The sequence below is a fragment of the Antechinus flavipes genome, chromosome 2 (genome assembly GCF_016432865.1).
Source record: "Antechinus flavipes isolate AdamAnt ecotype Samford, QLD, Australia chromosome 2, AdamAnt_v2, whole genome shotgun sequence".
In the NCBI taxonomy this organism is placed as follows: Eukaryota; Metazoa; Chordata; class Mammalia; order Dasyuromorphia; family Dasyuridae; genus Antechinus; species Antechinus flavipes.
Genome location: NC_067399.1, coordinates 386304995 through 386331275, shown reverse-complemented (window position 1 = coordinate 386331275; position 26281 = coordinate 386304995). Strand labels below are relative to the sequence as shown.

Here is a 26281-nt window from a genome sequence, read left to right as displayed (position 1 = left end):
GAAAAATCATGAATATAGAACAATCAGGTAGATTTTTTAATAGAGCATAGAATTTTGCAATTTAGAGAATATCTATTCCAGCCCCTTTCACTTTATAGATGAAAAAACAAATAAGAATATTAGATTAAATGGAGAAAGAAATGCTATTTTTTCATTGCAGTATGCTATAGACCACTTGGACAGAAAGAGGAAATGTTTGAGGAATATGAAAAGCCTGCTGCAGAGGTTGATACAGCAGTGGAAGGAGAGTTAAATTGAATATTTGGTAAAATTCAGTCAAAAGTAGAGCTGCTAATAATATCTTACTTAGGAACTTTTTTTCTTTTTGTAAAGACAGAGAAACCAACAGGGAAAAGCCATTTCGTATCTGATTCTCACTGACAAAGAGAAACTGGTTGTGGAGATGGAAATGATGGGAAATCTGTGGAAACTCTGTCTTAAGAGTTTGTGATAAAGGAGAGACTAAACATTCTTTGACATGCACTCTTAGATGGAGGAAAATAAATTTCAAAGGTTTCAGAGACTAGAGGGTAATATTCTATGACTAAAAATACTTCAGGGGAAGGAAGCTATAGAGAGAAGGGAGATACCCAAGACAGACACTGAACACACAAAAGTATATATCATTTGGTAGTTATGTCATATTAAGAATTCCTTTTGTGTGTATTGTTTGGTCCTTTCCAACTCTCAAATTCTCTGATTCTGGGAAACCAACAGTCATCTATATGATTTATCTAAAGTCACAGCACAGCTAATAAGCACCCAGAGTCAGGAATCAAATTCGAGATTTTAGTTTGTAAATGCAATTTTTTTTCCTAGGACATGAAGAAAAACGAAATTTATAAAGACTGAAGCAATTTCACTGTCCTGATCAGCTTATTCTGAAAGCTCTCTAGTTTGACAATCTTACTCCAAAATGTGGTTTCTAAAACAGAACAAACTGATCCAGTTGTGGCCAAATGGTTTGGTGTGAGGTAAAAGAATGATAGTACTGTAATCTCCCTCATTATGGACATTATCCTTCTATTAATGCAAATTGAGACTGAATTAGTTTTTTTTTTATCACTTTGTCACATTTCTAATACTTAGTAAGATTTCAGTCAATTTGCAGCCAGTTATGTGCTTGTAAATGTTTAACAACTAGCTCTAAAAACAAAATAAAACAAAAAAAACCCAAAATGTACATGTTAAAATTTAATGTGCATTAATATTTTCAATGTAATCAGCAACATTAATAATATTAACATTTTCTCCAAAACTTTCTTAAGTCTAGAAATCAGCAAACGAATAAAATGAATTGTTATTTGTAATGTTGATCAATTTTCAAGTGGCAATGCTCCCATTGAAAATTTAACTTTGGCTCATTTGGGCTGATTCACGCTGGTTCCAGCATATCTCAATCTACAATTCACCTCCCTCCCCAGAAACAGTTGTCTATGCACATCTCTTCTATGTTATGCTAATATAATTGATTTAAACTCAAGTGGAAGACTTTGTGTTATTTTTGTTAAAAAGAATCTATTATAAATTAGTCAACTCACATTTGAAATCTTCAGTTTGAAATGTTCTGAGATACCAGAAAAATCTGCCTGGTTAGTGAAAGCATCTTGCATTCCCATTCCTGGGAGGATGGTGTCCAGGTTATATGAAGCAGAAATGAAAAACTTGGGAATGTATAAATTCACTAACCTATTAAAGAGAGAGAATAAGAGATTAGCCTTTCACCCTCACAGGATCTGCTATCCTCATCCAAACTCCTGACACTAGGAGTCTCAGTAGAAATTGGAAATGACAAGTATGGGATATAGTAAACTGAATAAAGAATGTTACTTAGAGAAATAGCACAGCTTATTTGGGAAAGATTCTCTTGATTCAGAGATTCCAGAAATTTGAATTAAACATATGAAATGACAGATCAGGGAATATAGGAGAAGAAATGTGCCTTAAATGATCAGTGATCTTTCTCCTTTCTACCACTTCATAGCAAAGGAGGAGTGGATATGGCAGGTCTAGAAGACAACATGCCAAATGAGGGACAGTTTGTTATGATAGACTCAATATGCAGAATGCAGTTTTGGACATGGACAATGTATGAATTTGTTTTGCTTGACCGTGTGTATTTGTTTTTAAATAAGTAAAATGGTTAATTTTTAAAAAAATTAAAGCTTATTATTTATAACATAACCCCTATTATAATTTGTTATATATTTATTAATGTAAAATAAATTAAAATTACAAATTAAATTAAAAACACCTCCCCATAAGTTTAATGTTAGAAAATTCTTGATCTTGATGAGGTATATAGACTTCTTTTTATCAAAGTTCAAATTGGCCTAGTAAGGTCTTGAAAACACCAATGTGTGTTATTACACAAAGCTTGTCCCACTTCTTCCCAACCTTATTATTATTTTTTTTCCCTGAGACAATTGGAGTTAAATGACTTGCCTAGAGTCATACAACTAAGACGTGTTAAGTGTCAGGTCAAATTTGAACTCGGGTCCTCCTGGTGATCTATCTACTGTGCCATCTAGTTGCTCACCAACTTTTTTTTTTTTAAATTTTATATTGATATAGCACTTTACAGAATTCTTTCCAATTTACAAAGCATTTTCACATTCATTATTTCATTTGATTCTCATAATATTCTTAAGAGTCAGAAAGGGAAGAAATTCCATTTGATAGAGAGACTCAGTTCCTCACTTTGTGAATTGAAGTCCTATCTAACTTCGAAAATCTGGTTCAAGTACTTTATGAAAACTCTTCCATATTCCCCTCAGTAATAAATGCTTTCTTCTAACTCAGACCTCACAAAGTCCTTTATTGATATCTTATATATTATTTTGTTTTGTAGTTCTTTCATATATTATATAATCCTATTTGACTATGTTCCTTGAGAAAAAAATTATTAAAAACATTTTTATTAAACATTTTTATTAACAATAGTACTATACTAAGTGCTATTGCTATAAGTATAAAAGTAATGCAATTCTTGTCCCCAATGAGTTTATATTCTAATAGGAGATAACACATTTAAGGAGTGATCAGTAGGAAGAGATGTTTGAAGATACAGTGAATTTTATTCACTTTTTTACTCTTTCCCAGTGCTTAGATCCTTAATATAGACTTACTATAGTATTAGTCTTTTAGTACAGAAGTCATGAATAACTGTAAACATTAAATAAAGGTGTCTATCTAGGTCAAGACCCTATACTAGGTGCTAGAGATATAAAGATAAAATGAATTGCATAGTCTTTGATTTCAAAGAAATGATAATCTGATAGGGAGTTGAAAAGATACTTGCATAATTATAATAGAAGTTAGACTGAAAAACACACACACATATAACATAAGACAAATAGAAATAGTAGAACTAATTTTGAGCTCAAGTCCTTAGATTCTAAATCTAGCTAGAGTAGAGAATAATACTTCTTTTTTTTTTTTTTTTAAGTAGTTTCCTCTCCCACCCCAAACAAAAGAATTTAGATTTAGAGTTCAGAGGAATGCTAGAAAATATCAAGTCCAATTTTCCCTCATTTTATAAATGAGGTAACTGAAATTCAGACAGATTCTGTGACTTTCCCAGGGTCACACAGCTAATAAGTGCTGAAGCCAAAATTGAAACCCAGGGCTCTGAATCCACTCTGTCACACTGACTTGGGCATGAAATCTGGGGCTGATTCATGTGGCTAAATCAGGCAATGAGATCCTAGATTGGGCTGACCAGAGTAGAAAACATGAGTTTAGGTTCACAACCTAGATTGTTCTTTCCAGTACTGGCACTTATGTCCTAAAAAAACTTCTCCATCTACCCTTTCTGGAGCAAGTGGTTCCATCTTCTCAGAGTTGTTGACATTAGAGTGTCCTCCAGCAACTTCATCTGGCCTTCATCAGGAAGAACAAAAATGGCCAGTGCATTTTTACTGTAGTCCATCTGAAGTACAGTGCAGTTCAATATCCTATCCATGAAGTAAAAGTGTTCTTCAACTTGGTGCATGAAGGAAACCTTTATCACAACTGACTCTGTCATGTAAAAATTGCCATTTTGCTTGGTTTCTAGAGGATCAAAAGGTTTCTCCCATTTAGCTAAAGGGACAAAGAAAAGAGATCATTACATTTCCTGGGGAAGAAAATTTATAGTTCAACCACAGAACAACTGGGAAAGATTAGAGCTAAACCTTAATCATATCATTACTACTCATTTCTATAAGGGCTTTTAAAAATTTTCAAAGTACTTTATTTATAAGATTTCTATGAGAGAGGTGGGACGTATTTTATTATCCCAGTTTTATAGATGAGAAATTTGAAGCTCAAAAAAGTGAAGAGAGGCCCACACTAGTAAATGACAGAAGTCAGCTTTCGTGAATCATAGATGTTACATTTGGAAAGAAATTTAATAGTATTTTTATTGTTCTTGAAGTACTGGTCATGGAGGGGCAGATAGAACATTCCTTCTTCTATATCACTGTTTCCCTTTGCCACCAATGTTCAACTATCCCTCCTTATTTGAAATTCACTCCATTGATATTTATCACCTACTCAAAATACTAGTTTGAAGAGTTAGGTGACACAATAGATAGTACAGGATGTGGAATCAGGAAGAATCATCTTTCTGAATTCAAAGCTGGCTTCAAATACCTAATAGCTCTGTGACCCCCACGTAAGTCATTTAACTCTGTTTGCCTCAGTTTCCTCATCTGTAAAATGAGCTGGAGAAGGAAGTGGCAAAATATACCAGTATTTTTGCCAAGAAAACCTGGACTGGGGCCACCCAGAGTTGAATTTGACTGGAAAAATGACTGAACAAGAACAAAAAAGTCATTCCCCATCTTTTCTCATGGAGTTCAATGTCTTTCTCTTCATCCCACCATTTTATCATTTTTACTCTCAGGAGCCAATCTCTTGAAAAAATCTGTCTGAATTTGTTTCTACCACTTCCTGTCCTACCTTTTGCAATCTGATTTCCAATCTTATCATTCAAATTAAGCCCTTCTCTACAAAGTTACCAATACTCTTTTAATTAACAAATAGTAGAGTTTTTTCCCTCAATATTGATCCTTCTTGATTTCTTTGATTTGATTTGATTTTGAAAGATTTGATTAAATCTTTGATTTAACAGTGTTGGCATGCTTTATACTATTTATTCTCTGAATTTTCATGACATCTTGATTCTCCTTTTCCCTTTCTGACTCCTCCTTCTTCAACTCTTTTATAGGTCTATATCTATAATATGGTCTATAATTGAGGGTGTATCCAAGACTATGTTCTGGGTTGTCTTCACTTTCTATATGCTCCCACTTAATGACTTTATCATCTACCATGGATTGACTTATCTCCTCTATGGAAGTAACTTCCACCTCTATGTATCCAATCAATCAGCAAGCATTTATTAAGTGCCATGCATTGTTCTAAGTGATAAGACTAAAGATACTAAAAAGAAAACTATCTTCTCAAAAAAGCTTGTATTGAGAGAAGCTAATATATAAATAATTATGTAGAGAATAGATATATTATACCACATTTTATATCTATTAGTTAATTAATATTAATTATATTAATGGATTAATATTAATAGAAGGAAGCCAGAAAAGAAGCTCTTATCTCAAGCCTTATGTCAGGGGAGGAGCAGGGAAATGATTGTTCATATTTAAAAGAATTCCAAAAGACTCATAATGGAAAATGCTATCCATATCCAGGAAAAGAACTATGGCATCTGAATGCAGATTGTAGCATACTGTTTACACTTTTTAAAAATTTTTTGTGGTTTTTATCTTTTGTTCTGATTCTTTTTTCACAACATGACTAATATGGAAATATATTTAATATTATTGTACATTATTGTACTTCTATTAGCTTTCTTGCCACTTTGGTGACAGGTGAGGGGTGGGAGGGAGAAAAAGAATTAGAATTCAAAATCTTAGAAAAGTGAATGTTGAAAACTATCTTCATATGTAATTGGAAAAAAAATAAAATATTATTAAGTGGAAAAAATAAATCAATACTTCTGAGGAAAATAATTCAAATACTTTTTTGTTTAAACATATGTAGTAATATATATATACATATATATATATATATATATATATATATATATAGTAAAGGTTATAGTAATTTGTAAGATTTGTACTATTTTGTAGTATTTGGTACAATTTATAGTATTTTAGGTTTATTTCAATTCAAAAGTAAACATTATGTATATAAAAAAGAAAAGAAATGATTATTCAGAATCACCCAATACGTTTGTATCAGGGGTGATGCTTGGACAGAGTTTTTGCCACTTCTTAGATCAGTTGTCTAGTAGCTCTTTATTCTATCACACTGTTCTTCTAGCAACCAATCATTCTCACAACACTGAAGCAGTTGACATTATCATAGCATTTTACATTTTGCAAAGTGCTTTCCTTAGAATTCTGATGAAGTCCAAGTGTTATCATCTACATTTTATAGATCACTGGACTATAAATTAAGGTGAGGAAAGATCATGAGAGGCAATCTAATTCAATCTCCTCATATTACAGATAATGAAACAAAAGCCAGACAGGTTGTAACTTCTAATTTTACACATTGTATTTTTGTTTAGTCACTTCAATTGGCTCTGACTCTTAATGACTCCTATTGGGGTTTTCTTGGCAAATATAATGGAATGGTTTGCATTTCCTTCTCTAGCTCATTTGACAAATGAGGAAACTGAGGCAAATAAAAATCACATAGCTATTAAGTGTTCTGAGGTAAGACTTTGAACTCGGGAAGAATAATTTTTCTGACTCCAGAGCTGGCACTCTATCCCTGCACCACTAAGTGTGTGTTGAAATTAAATACTTTAGTTCATCTTCTCATCCGTGCCAAGATCATTAAGCTCTTTCCTCTATACTATGATGTCTTATGAAAAAAGGTATCAGGAAAGTAAACTTGAAATGCATAATAATCTATGTAAAAGTCCTTACCTTTAAAGAAAATAAAGTTTACTAGGATCATGTAAGTATTTGGAACAAGATCTTTGATCACCTCTACAACCTTCCCTTTGGTCTTTTTCTTCACATAATTATTGATCTTCTGTTCAGCTGCTGAAACATTTGAGAAATCAGTAGAAAAGGCCTCTGACTCATACAGCTTCTGGATGTCAGTTGTAAACTGGGTGAGAATTTTCACCTGCTTTCGGATGAAGAGAGCATTTCCTGCCTTCAATTCAAGTTCCTTGTTAGGGAGATTCAGGGTATGGATAAGGTGATGGAAACCATGGTGGATTTCATCCTTTTGCATCTCTGTCAGGTTGAAGCCCAGACATTGTAGGATCTGAATTTGTGTGTCTGATTGGGCACCAAGAGATATCATAGCCAAGGCTGAGGACACACTCACTGGGGAGAAGAAAACATTCCTCCCAGTGTTCTCTGAGGCCACTTTCCTATATAAGTTGAATGCAAAGTCAGCATTATTTGTGGACATTTTGTATAAGGTTGAGTTCCTTGGAATAGAATGTTTGACTTCATTACCTTTACCTTCATGCTGAGTACCAGGAAAACAATGAACAGTAGCATGAAGCCCAAGAACTATGAAAACAATGTAGAAGGAAGATGACATTTTGGTAGAAGATATATCTGCAGAGGATGAAAGAATAGGAGATTATCTAGTTTTCAGAAGTAAATCATTCAATTCAATGCAATTCAATAAATCCTTTTTAAGTGACTATTATGTCCAAAGTTATGCTGGAGAAACAAAGATGAGAAAAAGAAAGAGTTGACAATATAATGGAAGGACAAGACTTTATTATCAGGGTATTGTGGTTTCCTCTGAATAGATTCATAGTCTACAGTGAAGCATAAGGATTCAGATGACTAATAGGAGAGGTGGTACCGCTGTGTTTTCCATTACATAGTCTGATTTGTTACATGGCCCTCTCTTTTTGTGATTTGTAAGATTTGTACTATTTTGTAGTATTTGGTACAATTTATGGTATTTTAGTTTTATTTCAATTAAAAAGAAAGGAAAAATAAAAATTAAAAAATAAAGAAAAGATGCTCAGTGAATAGTTACTGAAATTCTATTATTGCTAATTCATTCACTTGGGCTAAGCATTGACCTCCCTAAAATACATGTATCTAAGTCCCTCTCACTAGTATGAATTTCAGGGATCACTGATTCAGAGCATTTAATAGCATTTTAGAGTTATAAGGAAACTTACAGATTACTTAGTTAGACCCCCTTATTTTTCTGAGGAGGAAAATGAAGCTCACAGAAAATGACTTCCTAAAAGTCACACAACCAGTTTATAATAGAACCAATCCTAGACTTCTAGGCTAGAGATTCTCAATATGACTATAATTTTCTTCCTTCCAGGAAGGATGAAGCAAGGAAGAAATGCTGACCTCTAAAGGATAGGAGAACAGAAGATTTTGAAAGGGAAAGAAAGTCTATAGATGAAAGAAGTGAGCCTAGAGGCTTTGGAGGTAAACACTGCCTGTTTCAACTACTCATGGATTCAGCAAGCTGCATCTAGTACCAGAAAGAAAAAGCCTTGCTATGATATGTTCCCTTGTTTATTAAGCCAAGAGGAGTTACCAAAGAAATGCTCTTCCCTTAACTTCTCTAGTTCCCCAGGAGAGTCTCACCCTAATTTAGTGGTTTCCAAACATGATACAGTGATGCTTTATTCATATTTTTCCCAGAAAAGTTTATTACATTCCTTTATAGTTTAAGACCATCTACATAGTTCTCTTAACTTGTATTTTATTAAAATAAAATAATTTATTATAATTTTTAACAAAAACTAGTCAGACATATAGTAAAGTAAGCCCTAACTCATTTGTCAATAATTTAGATTTATTGAATCTTCCTTCCATAGACACAGATCAAAAATTAAAACAAACCTAAGTTATCATTTTATGCCTACCAGATTGGTTAAAGTGATAGAAGAGGAAGATAGAAAAATGTTGGAGGGGATGTGGAAAAATTGGGACACTAATTCATTGTTGGTGGAATTGTGAACCGATCCAACCATTTTAAATGGAATTATGCCCTAAAAGTTATTAAACTGCCTATATCTTTTGGTCCAGCAATACCACTATGTGAGTTATTTCCTTTTTTAAAAAAATTATTAAAGCTTTTCATTTTCAAAACATATGCACAGATAATTTTTCAGCATTTATCCTTGTGTAGCCTTGTATTCCAAATTTTCCTCTCCTTTCCCCAACACCTCCCCTAGAGGGCAAGTAATCCAATATATATTATACATCTTAAAACATATGTTAACATCAATATATATATAAACATATTTGTACAATTATCTTGCTGCTATGTGGTCTATTTCCAAAGATGATTTGGGAAAAAGGAAAAGAACTTATATGTTTTAAAACATTTATAGCAGCTCTCTTTGTGCAAATTTCCAGTAAAGAGCTGGAAATTGCAGGGGTACATCAGTTGGGGAATGGCTGAATAAGTTGTGGCATATGACTGTGATGGAATACTACTGTGGTATAAGAAATGGTGAATTCAGTGAGCCTACATAAACATGGAAAGACTTGCATAAAATAATGAAGAGCAAAATGAGCAGAACCAAGAGAACCTTGTATCCAATAACTGCAAAAATTGTTTTAAGAATTACTTTGAGTGAATAGATTATAAATATAACCAGAGAAAGAACTAAGAAGTAGATATATAGAATAATTTTGTACACACACATACACATACACACATGCACATTTTTGTGTGTGTTTAATGATGATAATCTCGAGAGTGGGGAAAAGTGCAGAAGAAAAAACAAAGGAAAAAAGAAATTTTCATGATAATTATGTTGCATATTTGAAGGGAATATCAAGTTGTGCATAGAAGACTTGCAGTTTCACATGCAATCATCTTTTTATTGTATTATTCATGGAAATGCTTGTTTTACTTCATAAAGTAAAAATAAATAAAAAATTTTATGCTCAAATAATTTTTACTGGATTTACTTTCTGAATTAAAATAAAACATTAAAAATTGTTTCTCCTAAAAATAATCCCTCTGTGCCTTCCTAGATGGTCTTCATTTAGTTGCTATTATCCCAATATTTTTACCTGGTAGCCAGCCTTCTAGTGATTAGTGCCTCCACAGACACACATTCAGTTGGTGGGCCTTTCCTAGAAATTTTGCCAACTTCATTGTACCTGCCAGAGCTCATGCTTCCTTTGGCACCAGAGAGCCCAGATTTACCCTCAGAATACAATGGAGTATCTGAAGAAGACATTAGTGCAGGAACACTGAAGTATAGATTATTAGAATATTGGAACCATTAAAGGCTCTCAAGTCATAGAGCCATATAGAATGTCAGAGTTGGAAGGAATCTTAGAATACAGAAGGCAATAGTGGTAAAGGACTTCAAGAGGTTATCTATTATACTAATCACAGTTCACAGATGAGAAAACCAAGGTCTAGATATTTGACCAAATTCACAGAGCTAAGTAATAGGTGATTTGATTTATTTTCAATTCAATACTTTCTTCACTTAATAAGGACCCATGGAACACCTAATGATAATGTAGGACTGAATACCATGCTTAAAACATTTGTCTGGATTCAAAGGACTTCACATCAGTCTAGATGGAGATAAGAAAGGACAGACACTTGATGTAGTACCATCCAGGATTATGCAGGTTTGGCATGTTCCTGAGACTATGCAAGGAAAGATGTTCTTAGTTCTGGGGATGGAAAGCCCCATAGGAGCCATATGATGTCATATGATTTAGTGTCTGAGAAGTGCTGCCTATAGTGCAGGCCATTCACCAGAAAATTGAAGAAGGAAACCCAGGAGCTCAAATTCTCATGGATTTAACAAATTATATCTAATGCCAGATTGAATAAGCCTTGCTATGACATACCTTTCTAGTCATATACTAAGCTAAGAGAAGCCATCAAAGAATAGCTCTCCCCTCAAATCTGTGACTCCTAAGAAGGACTGGCCTTTCAAGCTTATTCAAGATCTCAAACATGATATAGTAGCACTTTGCCCCTATTTTTTTCACAAAAAATTTATTGTGCTCTTTTACAACTTAAAACCATCTACATGAATAGTTTTCTTAGCTTATGTTTTGTTAAAATAAAATAAAAAAATTTATTATGATTTTAACAAATTATTCAAATATATAATGAACAAGCATATTTAAGTATTGACAAAATACTTAACAATCTTTTCAATTGCAACTTATAAATTATAAAACTTATAATTTCACAATTTATGCGGGGAAGGAGAAACAAGTAAACAAATATGTACAAACAAGCTATTACAAGATAAATAGGAAATAATTAAAAAAGAGAAGGCATTAGAATTACGAGGGGAGTTATGTGATGGAGTGGAAAGAGTGCCAGGCTTAGAGTGTGCAAGACTCATGTTCCTAAGTTCAAATCTGGCCTCAGATACTTCCTAGTCACTTAGCCCTGTTTGCCACAGTTTTCTTCTCTATAAAATGAGCTGAAGAAGGAAATGGCAAACCATTCCAGTGTCTTTGCCAAGAAAACTCTAAATGGAGTCACAGAGAGTTGGATATGATTGGCTAAAAATGAGTGGACAACAACATTATAATTAAGAGGGATTGAGAAATAATTCATGTAAAAGATGAGATTTTAGTTGGAACTTTAAGGTAGAGAAGCCAGAAGGACACATGAGTAGACAGCAAGGAATATTTCAATAAGAGAGAATGTGTGGAGCTAAGAGATGGAGCTTCTTGTTTGTGGAACAGCTAAGAGGATCAAAGAATATATAGCAGGGAGAAAAGTATAAGAACACTGGAAAGGGAGGAGAAACATAGGTTATGAAAATAGCAAACACTAGAAATCTGAGTTTTAAACTTTTTTCAATATACTATTACCAATATATTAACCATTTTTGTTCAGATAGACTAAGACCAAATGCATTATATTTGTCTGTGGCAAATGAATTTGCTATCTGTTCATATTTAGAAATATACAAATGTATAAAATCAATGAAAATTGCATTAGTAGACCAATTAAAATCAACAAGCAGTATTTACTTTTATATTTTATTTGTAGAGCAAGAATTTTAAAAAAACGAGAAGCAGCCAAATAATGTTCAAATATACAACTTGTACAAGTCTTCCTTTAAATTTCTAATAGAGAAAATATCCAACATTCCTCACTTTCTCTTTACACCAAAAGGATGCTAGGGGACACTGGGGTCTCATACTTGTTACTTCTCACCTTCTGGATGTGACAAACTAATTTTTTTTTATCATACAATTTCCAGGAAATCTTTTATCTCGTTCTTCAAAGTTCTTTATTTATATATGTTAGCACCTGCTGATACTCATCATTTGCCTCTCAATTTTCTTCTGTGTGAAAGCCATCAATTTTAGACTCTTTGAAGACTAGTAGGTACCATGCCCTGCAGCCCTATAACTGGCAGCATATTGGCATCAAAAATTTAGGCCTTTGTTTCTGGGAGAAATTTGGAGTGATTAAAAGGAGACCTCCTCTTTCTGTTTAATTGGCCATTTGTATTTTCTGTCCATGACAAATAGATGCACTAATAAATAAACTCTATACATTGTCTATCCAATTGCATGACTTAATTTGGGCAACAGATGTATCGATTTGTTTTTTCCTGTGTGGATTGTCAGGTAAAACTCTTTTGGGTGGTCACTGATTGCTTTCAAGAGGTTATTCATTGTATTGGCATTTGATGATGTCTTGTGCAAACAGGAATAACTGGACAACCTCTCCACATACAAGGAATTCTTCAATTTAGAGGTTGCTCTGCCTCCATCAGAGGTGCAGACCTCTTTTATGAGCATACATATTTTACAGCTCCATGGTTAGGTGCTTATGATTAGAGTATTATCGAATAAGTTTATCTTTGTTGCTGTATCTTTCATGGAATCTAAGTTGATTTGTTTATAAAGATGGGAGCCTCTTTGTTGGAAGAAAACATTTAGAGGATGCATTCTGCTCTTCCAAACCAAAAGCTTTTTAGTAATCACTAAATAATAAATACAGCGGAATCTTGTATTTTTTTTTTCGTTTTTAAGTCAATTGTGTAATGTTGAAGATATGTTTTTTATAGAACATCACTTGTGAAAGCCTATGTGTGCCCTACTAATATCTTCATGCTCTAAGTTCAGATGACTTTTTTTTTTTAAATGCATATAGCTGGGAAAATGGACACTATTGATGTTATTCATTCACTTCAGTCATGTTCAACTCTCTGTGATCCCATTTTTGGATTTCCTTGGTAAAGATATTTGCCATTTTTTTTCCTCCAGTTCTACTTACAGATGAGGAACTGAAGCAGAGTTAAGTGACTTGTCCACGGTCACCCAGATTACAGATGCTTATTAAGCCCTATTGCCTGTTTTAGTATTAATATTAATATTTTAAAACTCTTCCCTTTATTAGCTATCTTCTAAATCAATCTCTCAGTACCTTCACATTTTTGTAATTTTCATCATAAATATTTTCTATAAATATTTGATCTAAGTCATTTACTTTTTCTACTTTTGTTCTCTTTCATGCAATTTCTGCATCATCTATTAGCACAGATAGGACTCTTCTAAGAGGTCTAAGTGAGGGATTTCTATTGGTCTTGATGGCATAAATTTTTAATAAAAATCTTTGCATATATTCTGTATTTTTAATAATTGTTTTCATCCATCCATTTTCATCCTGAAATAGTCTCAAGATGATGTTGCTTAAGTGGTTCTCTTGCCAAGCTTTAGACTGGCACTGCTTCATTTTGCTTTGTGAGGCAAAAGTACTCGTCATTTTCTATCATTCTTTGCAGTAAAGATATTAAAAATAAATTTGTATTCTTAACTACAGTTAACTTTGGCTGATGTCTCACTCTGCAAGTAAATAAAATATTTTTAAATTATGGCATATTTTAAATTCTTTTGATTTCCTTGAAATGCCTTTTGTACTCTTCACAAAAAAAATCTATCAAAATTTCAAGGGAAAATTTTTATTATGATAACTAAGAAAAATGGTCAGTTTTTTTATCTCAAACATTTTTAAAAGTACCTTGGAATGAGAAAGACATTGGGTTTTGTAATAATACAGACTTGTTCTATTCTCTGTTCCTATATTATTATACAATTTTCTAAGGCAGTTCTTTTTAGTGGACAGCTTTAAAACACTGAAAAAAAAGTTGTTTACTCTTGTGAAAACTTGGAAAATTGTATATAGTTCCTCACTCATGTTTCTGTATACAGCTAGTTATTTATGAAATATGCAAGATGTCCAAATTGCATGAGTGGCCATTCAATATAGTTCTATCACATAATGTCATTTTCATTTTAAAAAAATACCACAATTACATTGTTAATTTCTCTTGATGTGGCATTGCCATTCATGAGTTTACTAAGAAACATAGCTTCCTTAAACATTCATACAAAACAAAAAAGGTGGTATTTTCTTTCCATCAGTAATGTGAATCTTAATGATATATTGAATCATATTTTCAGGATTTTTTTTAAACTTTGGATATATGTATATCTTTTACTTAAACTCTTATCTTTATCTTTTATCAGTTTTCATTGTTCTAGTGGTTTTTCTCTTCAAACTGGTTATATAAATAGCTATTGTAAAGAACACTTTATGCTCAAGTACAACAAATAGATTATATTAACATAATACATCTATCTTATGACTATATGGACTGATTGTGGCTGATCATTCCCATGTCAAAATCTGGCACATGCTAATTCAAATATGATTTTGTTTTTACATATCATATGCAGTAATTGTTTTGCTATCTCTGTTCAGAGCCAATTTTTCAGAAGTGCTAAAAAAGTAGAAAAATGATTATATTTATGAGACTTCATTTTCACAAGGCTACTTGTAAGAATAACTTAAACTTTAAAAACATAGCTGTATATTTCCTTCTCACCACTCTTCCTCTCAAATAAAACACATTTTTCAATGGATTGTAGTTAGAGCTTCCAATCTTTCCTCTCTGGTTGGAGAACTGGAGAGTGGAACAGTAAGTTTCTCCCAATACCTTCTTTTATAAAGTAGAGAAACCCAACTTTTTGGCTCACTACACTCTGTATCTACTGCTTTGTCTGGTTTCAACTTGATGGAGCCATATGTTCTCAAGTTGGGCATCTCCTAGTTTCTTCTGCTTCTTTCTGTGTCTTTTGTATGTAGTCTCCTTCAATTAGACTGTAAGCTTCTTAAGGGCAGCAACTATTTTTTTTTTTAAATCATATCCTCAGTACTAGCATAGTGTCCGGTACTTAGTAAATCTTTATTGGATTGAATCGGATTATATGTCAGACTATTAGTATGTGTCAAATATTATGCTTTGTGCATGGGATACAAAGACAAAATTGAAAGAGTTTCTGCCCTCAGGGTGCTTTCATTCTAATGACAGGGCCTGGGAGAATGCCCATAAAAAAGTATATACAAAATAAATGCAAGGGAGTTTTTGGGAAGGAATTTTGATTAATGGTAATGGGTGGGAGAGATCAGGAAATGTTTCATGAGAGATGAAGGAAATAAAAAATTTCCAAGGAATGGAGATAAGGTGGTAGCATATTTTGGGTATATAAGATAACCAATATAAAGGAAAAGAGATAGAAATGTAGTATTTTATGTGTAGAGCAAGAAGTACAGTAGATTTCAAACATAGAAGGAGGGTAAAATACCCAAAGATTTGAAAGGTAGAAAGAGGCCTGGTTGTGAAGAGATTTAAATGTCAAATTTATTTATTCATTTTTTTAACCTAGATGCATTATGGAGTCACTGAAGTTTATGGAATAAGAGTGGTAGTGGTGATGATAATGATACAATAAAACGTGTGTTTTAGGAAGATCATTTTGGTTGTTTTGTAAAAATGGACTAGGGTGGGAAGAAGCTAGTATTTCTGTTGTGAGAGCTACTTAAACCTTTTTCAGGGCTGCTTATCTACTATTGGTGTTCATTTTTTACCCAACTCTCACCTGTGGTTCCAAGAAGCTGTAGCATGTACAGGAGCCACACCCCAGTAAAACCATTTCAACAGACAATCTAAATCAAGTTGATGACAACTAATAGGCCTCAAACTTACTGGTGAATTAGGAAAACCTGAATCTCTGAATATCTAAAGCATGTGAAGACTTCCCCTATTTGTTCCAAAGGCTATGAAAGTGTCTAAAGCAGGCACTGAGGAGTTTTTAGAGCATGGTTAGATGTTGAATACATTAAGATCATCTACTGCAAACAAAACTATTGCTAGTCATCTTGACTTTTATCTTGCCACTGCAGTCTGATGACTCTGGAAGAAAGAAGAAAGCCAACACAACTCTGCCTCACTTAAATCCAATTTATTCACAAATCAAAAGACATCACTCATATTATATTACCATTTTTACCTACCTCAAAGTCCTGTGATGATAGGAAACTGATGAAGCAGATCAAATGCACTAGTAGCTGTAGTTACAACCCTGTACACAGACAGTACAGGACATAGGACTGTTTTCTTCCTGGAATGAAGCAACAGGGGGATTTGTCAGCTTTCTGGATGTCTGAGTAGGCTTTTTAAAAAGACCACATTGTTTATCTTCTGTTATGAGGAAAGAGCTAGAAATCATCTGCTTCACCTAACCTAGCTCTTGTTTGTCTACCATGGCAGACAGGAATATTACTATGTAGCTGAAACACAACAAAATGTATAAAAACTTTTGCAAAGACAATTTCACTCACAATTGGTACCTGGAATGTGCCCCTGTTTATAGATAACAAGAAATCTAGTATGATTGAAAGATGAACAATTCTTCTTGCTGCAGAACTCAGTAAGTATCTTATCTAAATAGCAGTCCTGAGTGAAACAATACTGGCAAGTGAAGGCCAGTTTACTGAAGCTGGAGCTGAATACACATTTCTCTGGAGTTGCTTCACAATCAAATCTATTCCAGGCAACTATGCCTTTCAAAAGGAGTGAATGAAATGAAAATGCCACTTGCAGGAAAGTGCCCTGCCATCATCATCAGTGTATATACATCATGCACTTTTATCTTGCCACTGCATTCTGATGACTCTGAAAGAAAGAAGAAAGCCAACACAACTCTGCCTCACTTAAATCTAATTTGATAATGTCAAAGAAAAATTATATTAATACCTAAAGACTGTTATCATCAATGTGCTAAGAGGATAAGATTATAATTCTGGGTGACTTTAATGCTCTCAGAGTAGGCATAGATTATCAGACATAGCAGAGAGTCCTTGGGAGGAATGAAGTAGAAACAGCAACAGCAGTAGCCACTGACACCAGAAGGCTTGTGTGTTTCATGACCTTCTCATCATCAACAGTGCCTTCTGTTTATCTAAATGCAATAAAACATCATAGACACAACCTTCCCATTTAGTAGGCTGTTATTGTAAGGTGTTTAGATACATAGGATGTGAGAATGAAGAAGGTGATGGGTGGTACAGAGTGATGGACCAATCATAGATTTATCCTCTCCAAACTAAACCTTCTCATTCAACAAAAGGGGGTGGCTGTAAGGGAAGACAACTACCATAAAGCTTAACTTAAGCAAATTAGAGCACTTCTCCTAGAACAATCATTTTGTTGCTGATTTGTAGGGAAAACTGAGCCAACTCATGGTTTGGTATAGTGAAGCAGAGAGTGGGCAACTTTAAGAGATTTGGTATTTAGCACCACATTTACTGGGCCCAGATTGCTGCAGACATCAAGGTTGTTTTGATGAAATGGTGGGGAAATCACGGTTATTAAACCAAACACCAAAAACTCCACAGGGCTTACCAACAGAATAATTTGTCCATTGCTAAGAAGGCAGCATTTAATTCCAGTAGAAGTAAAATGTAAGTGAAGTTTAGAGAGATGCAGGATTCTTGGCTCAGTAAGGAGGAAAAAAGAAATTTAGTTTTAGGCTGATAGTAACAATTAGCTTTTATGGATTGCTGGAGCTTTTATGATGCCCTGAAGGCTATTTATGGTTCAAAGATTTATGGTATATCTCAACTACTCAGCATTGATGAAGCCACATTAGTTAATAAGAACATGATCCTGTACTCAACACTTCCATAATGTTCTCAACAGTCTGTCTTCAACCAACATTTAATCCATTGACCAAATATCTGAGGTTGAAGTCAATCCCTCTCTAGATGAATTTCAAACTGAAGAAGAGATTTTGAAAGCTATTAGGTTCCTCTCACATGGCAAAGCAGCTGGTACTGATTCTATTCTAGCTTAGATTTGCAAGGCAGGGTATTCACTGCTCTTAAAAAAATCTGACTGAAATATTCCAAGTTATTTGGCAAAAGGAGTTTACTCCTCTAGGAGTTCAAAGATACTCTCCACTCTACATTTCTATAAAAAAAAAAAGAGAGAAATTGGTTGTCCCGTGACAATCACATTGTGTGTATATGTGCGTGTGTGTGTGTGTGTGTGTGTGAGAGAGAGAGAGAGAGAGAGAGAGGAGAGAGAGAGAGAGAGAGAAACAGAGAGAGAGAGAGAGAATAAGAGAGAGACAGAGATAAACAGACAGAGACACAAACAGAGAGACAGACACACACGCACAGAGATCTTAGTTATTGATGGCAAATTTGAGAGCCAGTGTTACTTCAGAAAGGGCTGGGGAATGGTAGATATGGGTGTTCATTGCCTGACAATTCCAGGATAAATGTAAGGAACAGAAGAGAGGACTATATATAATATTTGTTAACTGGACCAAGGTTTTTGATATTGTTAATCATGATAATTTGTGGGAGAGCATGGCAAAAATAGGCTGCACAGAGAATTTCATCAGTACCATATAGCAGTTCCATGACAGCATGCTTCTCTGGATTCTTGATAATTGACAATACACTCACACTTTCTCAGTCACCAATGAAGTCAAGCAGAGCTTAATGCTTACTCCTATGTTTTGATGTTGTTGGATGCTTTCAACAAGGATGAAAATGACATCACAGTCAGCTACTCTGATGGTAAATTATTTAACTTCATAAAATTGCAAGCCAAGACTAAAGTGGAGAGAGAGTTGGTGCACAACTTTTTTTTCATAGATTATTGTGCAACCTTTGAGGCTAAGATGCAACAGAGTATGGATCAATTCTCTCCTGCTTATGCTAATTTTGACAATACCAAAAAAACAGAGCTTCTCTATGAGCCAGCATTGAACTATCTATACTTCAGTACATAAAATTGAATCAATTCTGTCCCTTTAAAAATTACGAGACTAAGGCTTTAGGTGAAAAGTAAGGATTACTATTAGGAGCCTGCATAGAAAGTAGATTTGCATGCCATTCTAGATAGTGGTTTAGAGTAGTAGAGTAAAACGATTTCTTTAAATTTTTTATATTACATTATACCCTGTAATGGATATAGTTTGGGTGTAAGACTTCTTCCAATTCTGTTCAGTTGTGAGTAGGAAAGCAGAAGGCGAGTGCTAGAGGTAATTTGGCATTGGTTGAAGTTTTACTAAATGTACAGTGGTAAAAAAATAAAGGGGATTAAGAGGAGAGGAGAATATAGAATTCTATGTGATTGGGAAGGAAGGATAGTGGAATCAAAGGAGAGGGATGGCCTAGCAAATACTGAAGATTGGAGTGATTATAAGTCATTGTGAGAACAAAGGATGGGTTTTGGAAGAGTGACATATAGGAAGAAATAGAATAAGAAAGTAGTGTTGGATGAAGAAACTTCAGAGTTCTTTATTGCTTGAGCAATTGTGAGAGATGCCATTCATAATCAAGGGTGTGAACTCTGGGTTGAAGTGGAGTGGAGAAATAAGGTCATAGGAATTGAGCATATTGAGGAGCTAGAAGGTTAGTACATTTGAGGAAACATACATATATTGAAGTACCTTAATCTGATAACAGGAGTTGAGATGGAAGGGGATACTATATATAAAGTATGTAATTAATTGAGAAAGAAGAGATAAAATTTTGAGGAATGAGGAAGAAATTATTGGCTACCAACAAAAAGGATCTGGTAGCCTTAGTACTGAAGAAATGGAGACAACAAATATAAATGACCATTTCTGATAGTTTGGCTATGATAAGCAGAAAAATTATAGGATGATAATTTGAGGGAATGATATGGTGAAGTGAAATTTTTGTTTTTGTTTTGTTAATGATAGGCACAAGTGGTCACATTTGTAGGTCACAGAAAAGAGTCAGTGGGTAAGGAAAAGTTGAAGATAAGAAGAATGGAGATGGAGGGAGAATAATTGAGGAGAAAATTCTAGAGAAAACAAAAGGCATAATATAAAAAGGAGAAGATTTGGCCTTAGCAAAATAAAATCGTCTCCTCAGAAACTGGAGCTGGATTGGATTGGAGGACAGAATTGGGAGGGGATGGTGTGAGAAGATGGAATTTAGTTGGGAAGTAAAGGAGAAGAGAGAGCTAGCACAAAGCCAATGGCCTCCTTTTTCTCAGTGAAGTTAAGAATTGAGGGAGTAAAGAGAAGGGGTTTGGAAAGTTTGGAATAACCATTTCAAATAATTTAATCAGAGAAGAATATAAAGTATTTCATGCATTGGTGAAGGCTCAGTTGATCCTAGAAAGCATAAATTTCAATATGTTTCTAACAAAACTCAGAAGGAAGAAATAGAAATAGAAACCCCAATTAAGTAACAACAAAATACATCACATATATCTAGGAAGTAAATTACCAAGATATTAGAAGCACAAATTTAATTAAAACTAATAAATAATTTTTGTAGAAATAAATAATTGGAGAAATGTTCTATGTTCATGGATGGACTGTATTAAAAGAGTAAAAAAAGAGATTATATAAATCTAATTTCTCTACAGATTTAATGCTGTACCAATCAAATAACTAAAAAATATTAATAAAGTACATAAAATAATAACAAAGTTCATTTGAAGAAATAAAAAGCCAAAGGCTACAAAGAAATAAAAATAGGATGGAGTAGGGTATGATGGCACAAAATTTCAAACTATTTTACAAAGCAATAATTGTAAAAAAAAAAAAAAGATCTGGAATTGGATGAAAAAAGGTCAAAAGAAGAATAAGATAAGAAAAAACACAAATAACAGAGTAGTAGTTGGTAATTTCATGAATACAAATGACTAGAAAATGGGTTGTTGACAGGAATTGAGAAAACTGGAAAGCATTCTTAAAAAAACTGAATTCATTTTTTGCATTTTATGTTTTATACCTTTAAAAGCTTCAAATAAATAAAACTAAATATAGTAAAGGAGAATAACATGTTATTTCTTTCATGTTATAAGTAGTATAAATATTAAGAAGTAGATGATATTTCTAAAAACAAACAAACCCCAAACAAAAACTCAGACAACTTCCATCACATCATATAAAACTAAAAAAAAACTTCTGTACAAATAAAATGAATGCAGCTAGAATCAGAAGGAGAATAAGGGACTAAGCATTTACATTTTTACTGCATACCAGTTACTGTTCTAAGTGCTTTAAAATATTTTATTTGATTCTCACAACAACTCTGCAAAGTGGATGCTATTATTCTCCTTTTACAATTAAGGAAACTGAGGCAAATAGAGTTTAAGAGATTTGGTTAGGGTCATACAGCTATTGAATATATAAGGCCATATTTGAAGTCAGTTCTTCTTGATTTTGGGTTCATTGTCCTGTCTGCTGTGCCACCTTGTTTTCTCATAAGAAGCAAAAGAAGAAAAAATGAAAATGAGGGGAAAAATCATTGTGTGAAATAATTCTCAAAAAGGCAGGCATCTCAAGTTTGTAGGGAAATGACACATCCATGAGATTAAGAACATTCTCCAATAATGATAATAATAATACCTAATATTTATACGTATAGTAAACAAATGATTAAAGGCTATGCACAAATAATTTTCAAAAGAAGAAATAAATTATCAATAACCACTTGAAAATAGTTCAAAATCACCTATAATCTGAGAAATGCATTATGACAATTCAGAATTATCACTTCACAACCATTATGTTGGCAAAGATAGTAAAAGCCAGCCAAACAACTGGTTACTGGAAGAAAGAGATGTTAATTCACTGTTGGTGGCATTGTGAATTGATTCAGCAGTTTGAAAACACTTGGAATTATGCAAAAAATTTTGCTAAATTGGTTGAGTGAAAAATTTCATTTCTAGGACTATAGTCTAAAGAGGTTAATTGCAATTAAATCAGACATGCAAACTATTCATGGGTGAATTATTTATAACAAAGATTTGGAATAAAAATATGAGTCTATCAATGTGGGATGACAACAAATTATGGCATTCTTTGGTACATATGAAATGATAAATATGAGTAATTCAGAAAAATGTGGATAAACTTGAATAAATTAATACACAGTGGAGAAAGAAGAGTCAAAGGAACAAAAAGCACAGTGACTACAATAATAAGAATATAATAAAAATGAAGAGATAAAAAACTCAGTCAAATATGACAGTTATTATCATGTTTTAGCATCAACATTAAAGCATATGTCTCCTTTCTGTAAGCAATCAACAAATTTGTTTTTGTGGAACATATTTTGCTAACGATGTTTGTTATGGTTTTTGTAAAGATGTATGTCTTGTGTCAAAACTAAATGTAGCAATAAAGTATTATTTTTTTAAAGCATGCTACATTAAGAACTTAATGTGACACTGACTCTATGTAATTTATAAATTATTCTCTGCATACCTCAGTTACCCTACATACAAAATGAGATAGACTAAAATAGAAGTTCTTAATCTAAGTGTCTTGAACTTTTGTGTGTGTGTGTGTGTTTGTGTTAATGCTTTTATAGCTATATTTCAATATTTTCTTCTCTAATCCTGTTTTTATGCACTTAAAAAGATCATTCTGAGAAGGGGTCAAGAAGTTTACCCAGTCTGTTAAAGGCTAAAAATGATTTAAAAACCTCCAGACTACAGTATCTCAAAATTATCTTCCACATCTGATATACAGTGACTCTATATTTTACTACTATAATGATGATGATGGCTATGATGAGTATGACAAGAAAAATTCCATTTCTAGTTTTGCCACTAACTAGATTATATCCTTGGGTCTCAGATTCTTTTATCTGGAAAACAAGAGAGTTGCTCTATGAGATCTTTAAGGTTCTTTCTAGTTTTACTACATGTCTCATTGGTCTCAGGACAATAGCTTATATCTTGTTCTTGATGTTCTTTAAATTACAGACTATGAAACTGAATCCTGATCTCACTGAGAGAGCTGTCAAGAACTCACCAAGTTTTTTCTCTTGAAAAAATTACTGGTAGCTCTTGAATCCTTTTTAGTTTTTGACATATCCTTGAATATACAAGTCAAACGATTTGAGTTTCAATCTCAGCACTGAAAGGCTGTGTGATCATTAGAAAATAATTTTCTTTAAGGTTCAATTTCCTCATCTGTAGTAAGGCATAGCAATATAGTACTCATACAATCTATTTTACATGATTTGTGAGAAAAAACTGTAGAAATCTTAAGACATAAGTGTGAATTATTATTATTAGCCTTACATTATTGATAAAGTTTCTTTCAAATATAATTTCTGTTACCCTGTGATTTTTTTTTTTTTTGTTAAGGCATCTAACTTCCTTGACTTTATTCAGTACCTTGACAAATCATCCGACTGCAATTGCCTACTTTTAATATGTTTTGGATTTGCATGTTCTTTATCTGTTGGCTCAACTGTGGGGAATCACAGTTCAATCTCTCAGTGAGCAGGTCTGTCTTTTGACTATTTAGGTTTTTCAGAGGTGAGGCACCTGATCTTGTTTACTCCACACAGTATCATGCACAATAACTATATGTATACAGGGTTAGATAAAGGATTTCCCATCAATCAAATACCTTTTTTTTATTCCCTGCTCAATGGGAATTGGAAAGTTTCCCAAGGGATATTACTCTATAAACCAGACAAATATTATCTAATCCCAAATTCCACTTTTTCTGGGATAAGATCAATGCACAGGGATCTCTCTTCTTTCAGGCAATAGAACTTATTATTTCCAAAATCCTATTCAGTTTAGCATTTGAATAAATATGTGTATGTATATATACATATTCAAGTGCTAAACTGAATAGGATTTTGGAGATAATATTGATTTTATATATATACTTATATAATATGAAACTAGTTAACAATTTTTGTATCTGATCTCCAATCAAAGACAGTACTTGAAGGATTTTATCTCATAATTCCTACTTTGCCTCCACACATAGAACCAGAGACTATGCCCCTGATTGAGTAATCATCCAATATTTTATTCAATATTGAATGAAGGAATTATCAGAAATTCATTATAAACTCTTATTTCATGGAAATCTCCAGTGAAAGAAATTGGGCAATCTGTGTTGTGAATATTTTCCAAAATTTCACTGTCCCTTTCATAACAAAATGCCTTGTTAGGTGCACAGTTGATAGAATGTCAGTCCTGGAGTCAAGAAGAATCTTCCTGAGTTCAAATCTGGCCTCAGACACTTAATAGCTATGTGATCCTGAGCAAGTCACTTACCCCTGCCTCAGTTTCCTCCTTATTAAAATGATCTGGAGAAGGAAATGGCAAACCACTGCAGTATCTTTGCCAAAAAACAAACAAACAAACAAACAAACAAACAAACCCGAATGGGGTCATAAAGAATCACACATTACTGAAAGATGACTGACCAACAACATCAACAACAGTGCTTAACTTGAATATCCTTATCCTGAGTAAGTGGCTTTTTCATTGACAAAAAAATCTATGTCCAGATTCTAGTCCTATCTCTACCATTGACTCTGGGCAAGTGACTTCTCTTTCTGAGTTTCAGTTGACATCTAAAATTCTTTCCAGTTGTCACATTCTATAATCTAATAATTTATGTTCTAAGGTCCCTTATAGTTTTATCACTCTGATAGCAATGACTCTTATTTTTGTTTTTTTTCCTACCTTCAGCACATTGCTTTGCACATGTTAGGTACTTAATAAGTATTTGTCTAAATTTATACCATAAAAGTTTGTTTTAAGGCCCTTGAGCTCTAACATTTGATATTTTTGGGTCTCCTTCTAGAGCCGGCATTGTGTATTCTAAATCCCTTTCTTGTTCTATCAGTTTGTGGTCTGTATTTTATCATTTTATGTTCTGAGATACCTTCCAGTACTAGCATCCTATCCTCTAAGTTTCTTTATGGCTCTGCCATTCTTTCTTAGACTCTCTGGTTTTATGTGGAGTGGAAATAGAGGTACTCACAACACAAATATATTTGCATTTTTTTTCAGAAGTGATTTTTTTGTACAATTACAGGATACATTTGTATCCAACAAATGGAAGAATCGTCCATCGGTTAAGTAACTGTGTTTTCTTTGGCAATATCCATCACCAACAATGATATAAAAAAAAGACGATATGCCTCAGGAAGCAAGGGTCCCTCTTGTAGAATTCTTCTCTCTCTTTCCCTCTTTCTGAAATTTGGATTTCTTCCTTTACAAAGGTAGTTCCTCAGTGCCTCAAGAACAATGTTCAGAAAGTGCCATTCTAGAGTAAGACATATCTCCAAGACTGAGAGAGGCCATTTGGTCACCAGACAAACTCAGATCCCTACCAGGACAAGACTTTGGTGGGCCGGCAAGACTGAAATGCTATTAAATAACAAATAGAAAAGACGAGCCAAATTCCAGCGAATCCTGACTACACAATTCTACAGCCCTTACTACAACATTTCTAAAGAGAAATGAGTACTTACAGCACCTCCCCAAGGAGCCTCCTCAAGTCCCCACGAGAATGAGTTCTTTTCTCACTTATGCCAGGAGATATATTGTGAAACAAAAGTTCTGGTTAAATATTAACATGAGCAGCATAGCCTCCTATTTTAAGAGATAGTTCAAAGATGCCAAAGTAAAGAGCACTGAAGTGATAGGTAGTGGAACTTTGGATAGTTTCCTTGGCTGCAGTTTCTATTCATTATTAATAACAATAATGATAATAACTGGCCTTTGTATGGCATTTTAAATTGTTATATCATTTGGTCTTCACAACAACCCTGGGAGGCAGCCAACTGTCCTCTCCTGAGCCTGAGTTGCAAAAACCTGTACTCTCTACAGGAATTATCATTCCCATATTACAGATAAGAAAATTGAAAATAAGAGATTAAGTGACATGCTCATGGTCATATATCAAATACATCTCCAATGCTGGATTTGAATTCTAGTATTTCTAGTCCCAATCTACCACTATATCCACTATAAATAGAACATTGGAACTAGAAGGAACCTTAAAACCATTTAATGATAGACGTCAGATGCAATTTAGGGGTAATTTGAACTGTTTCTTGTTTGACCAATGAAGAAGTTAAGACCCAAGCTCACATAGCTAGTTATTGACACTGAGCTCTCTGAATTTCCAAG

General features: G+C 33.5%; 1 protein-coding gene across 2 annotated transcripts in view; it reads right to left on the bottom strand.

Annotated features, from left to right (window-relative positions):
• Nucleotides 1–25664, bottom strand: part of LOC127549941 (thyroxine-binding globulin-like) — a 31268-nt gene extending 5604 nt beyond the window's left edge. Inside the window, exons 1-5 of one of the 2 annotated variants that reach the window (XM_051978439.1) lie at nucleotides 25621–25644; nucleotides 16336–16442; nucleotides 6942–7592; nucleotides 3810–4083; nucleotides 1542–1689 (exon numbers count right to left, since the gene is read on the bottom strand). In XM_051978439.1, the coding sequence (XP_051834399.1) occupies nucleotides 1542–1689; nucleotides 3810–4083; nucleotides 6942–7575 (1056 nt within the window). In that variant the 5' untranslated portion in view covers nucleotides 7576–7592; nucleotides 16336–16442; nucleotides 25621–25644. Of the gene's footprint in view, nucleotides 1–1541; nucleotides 1690–3809; nucleotides 4084–6941; nucleotides 7593–16335; nucleotides 16443–25620 lie in introns of both variants that reach the window. The other variant, XM_051978440.1, reaches the window with a different exon arrangement.
• Between the last annotated feature and the right edge of the window lie 617 nt (nucleotides 25665–26281).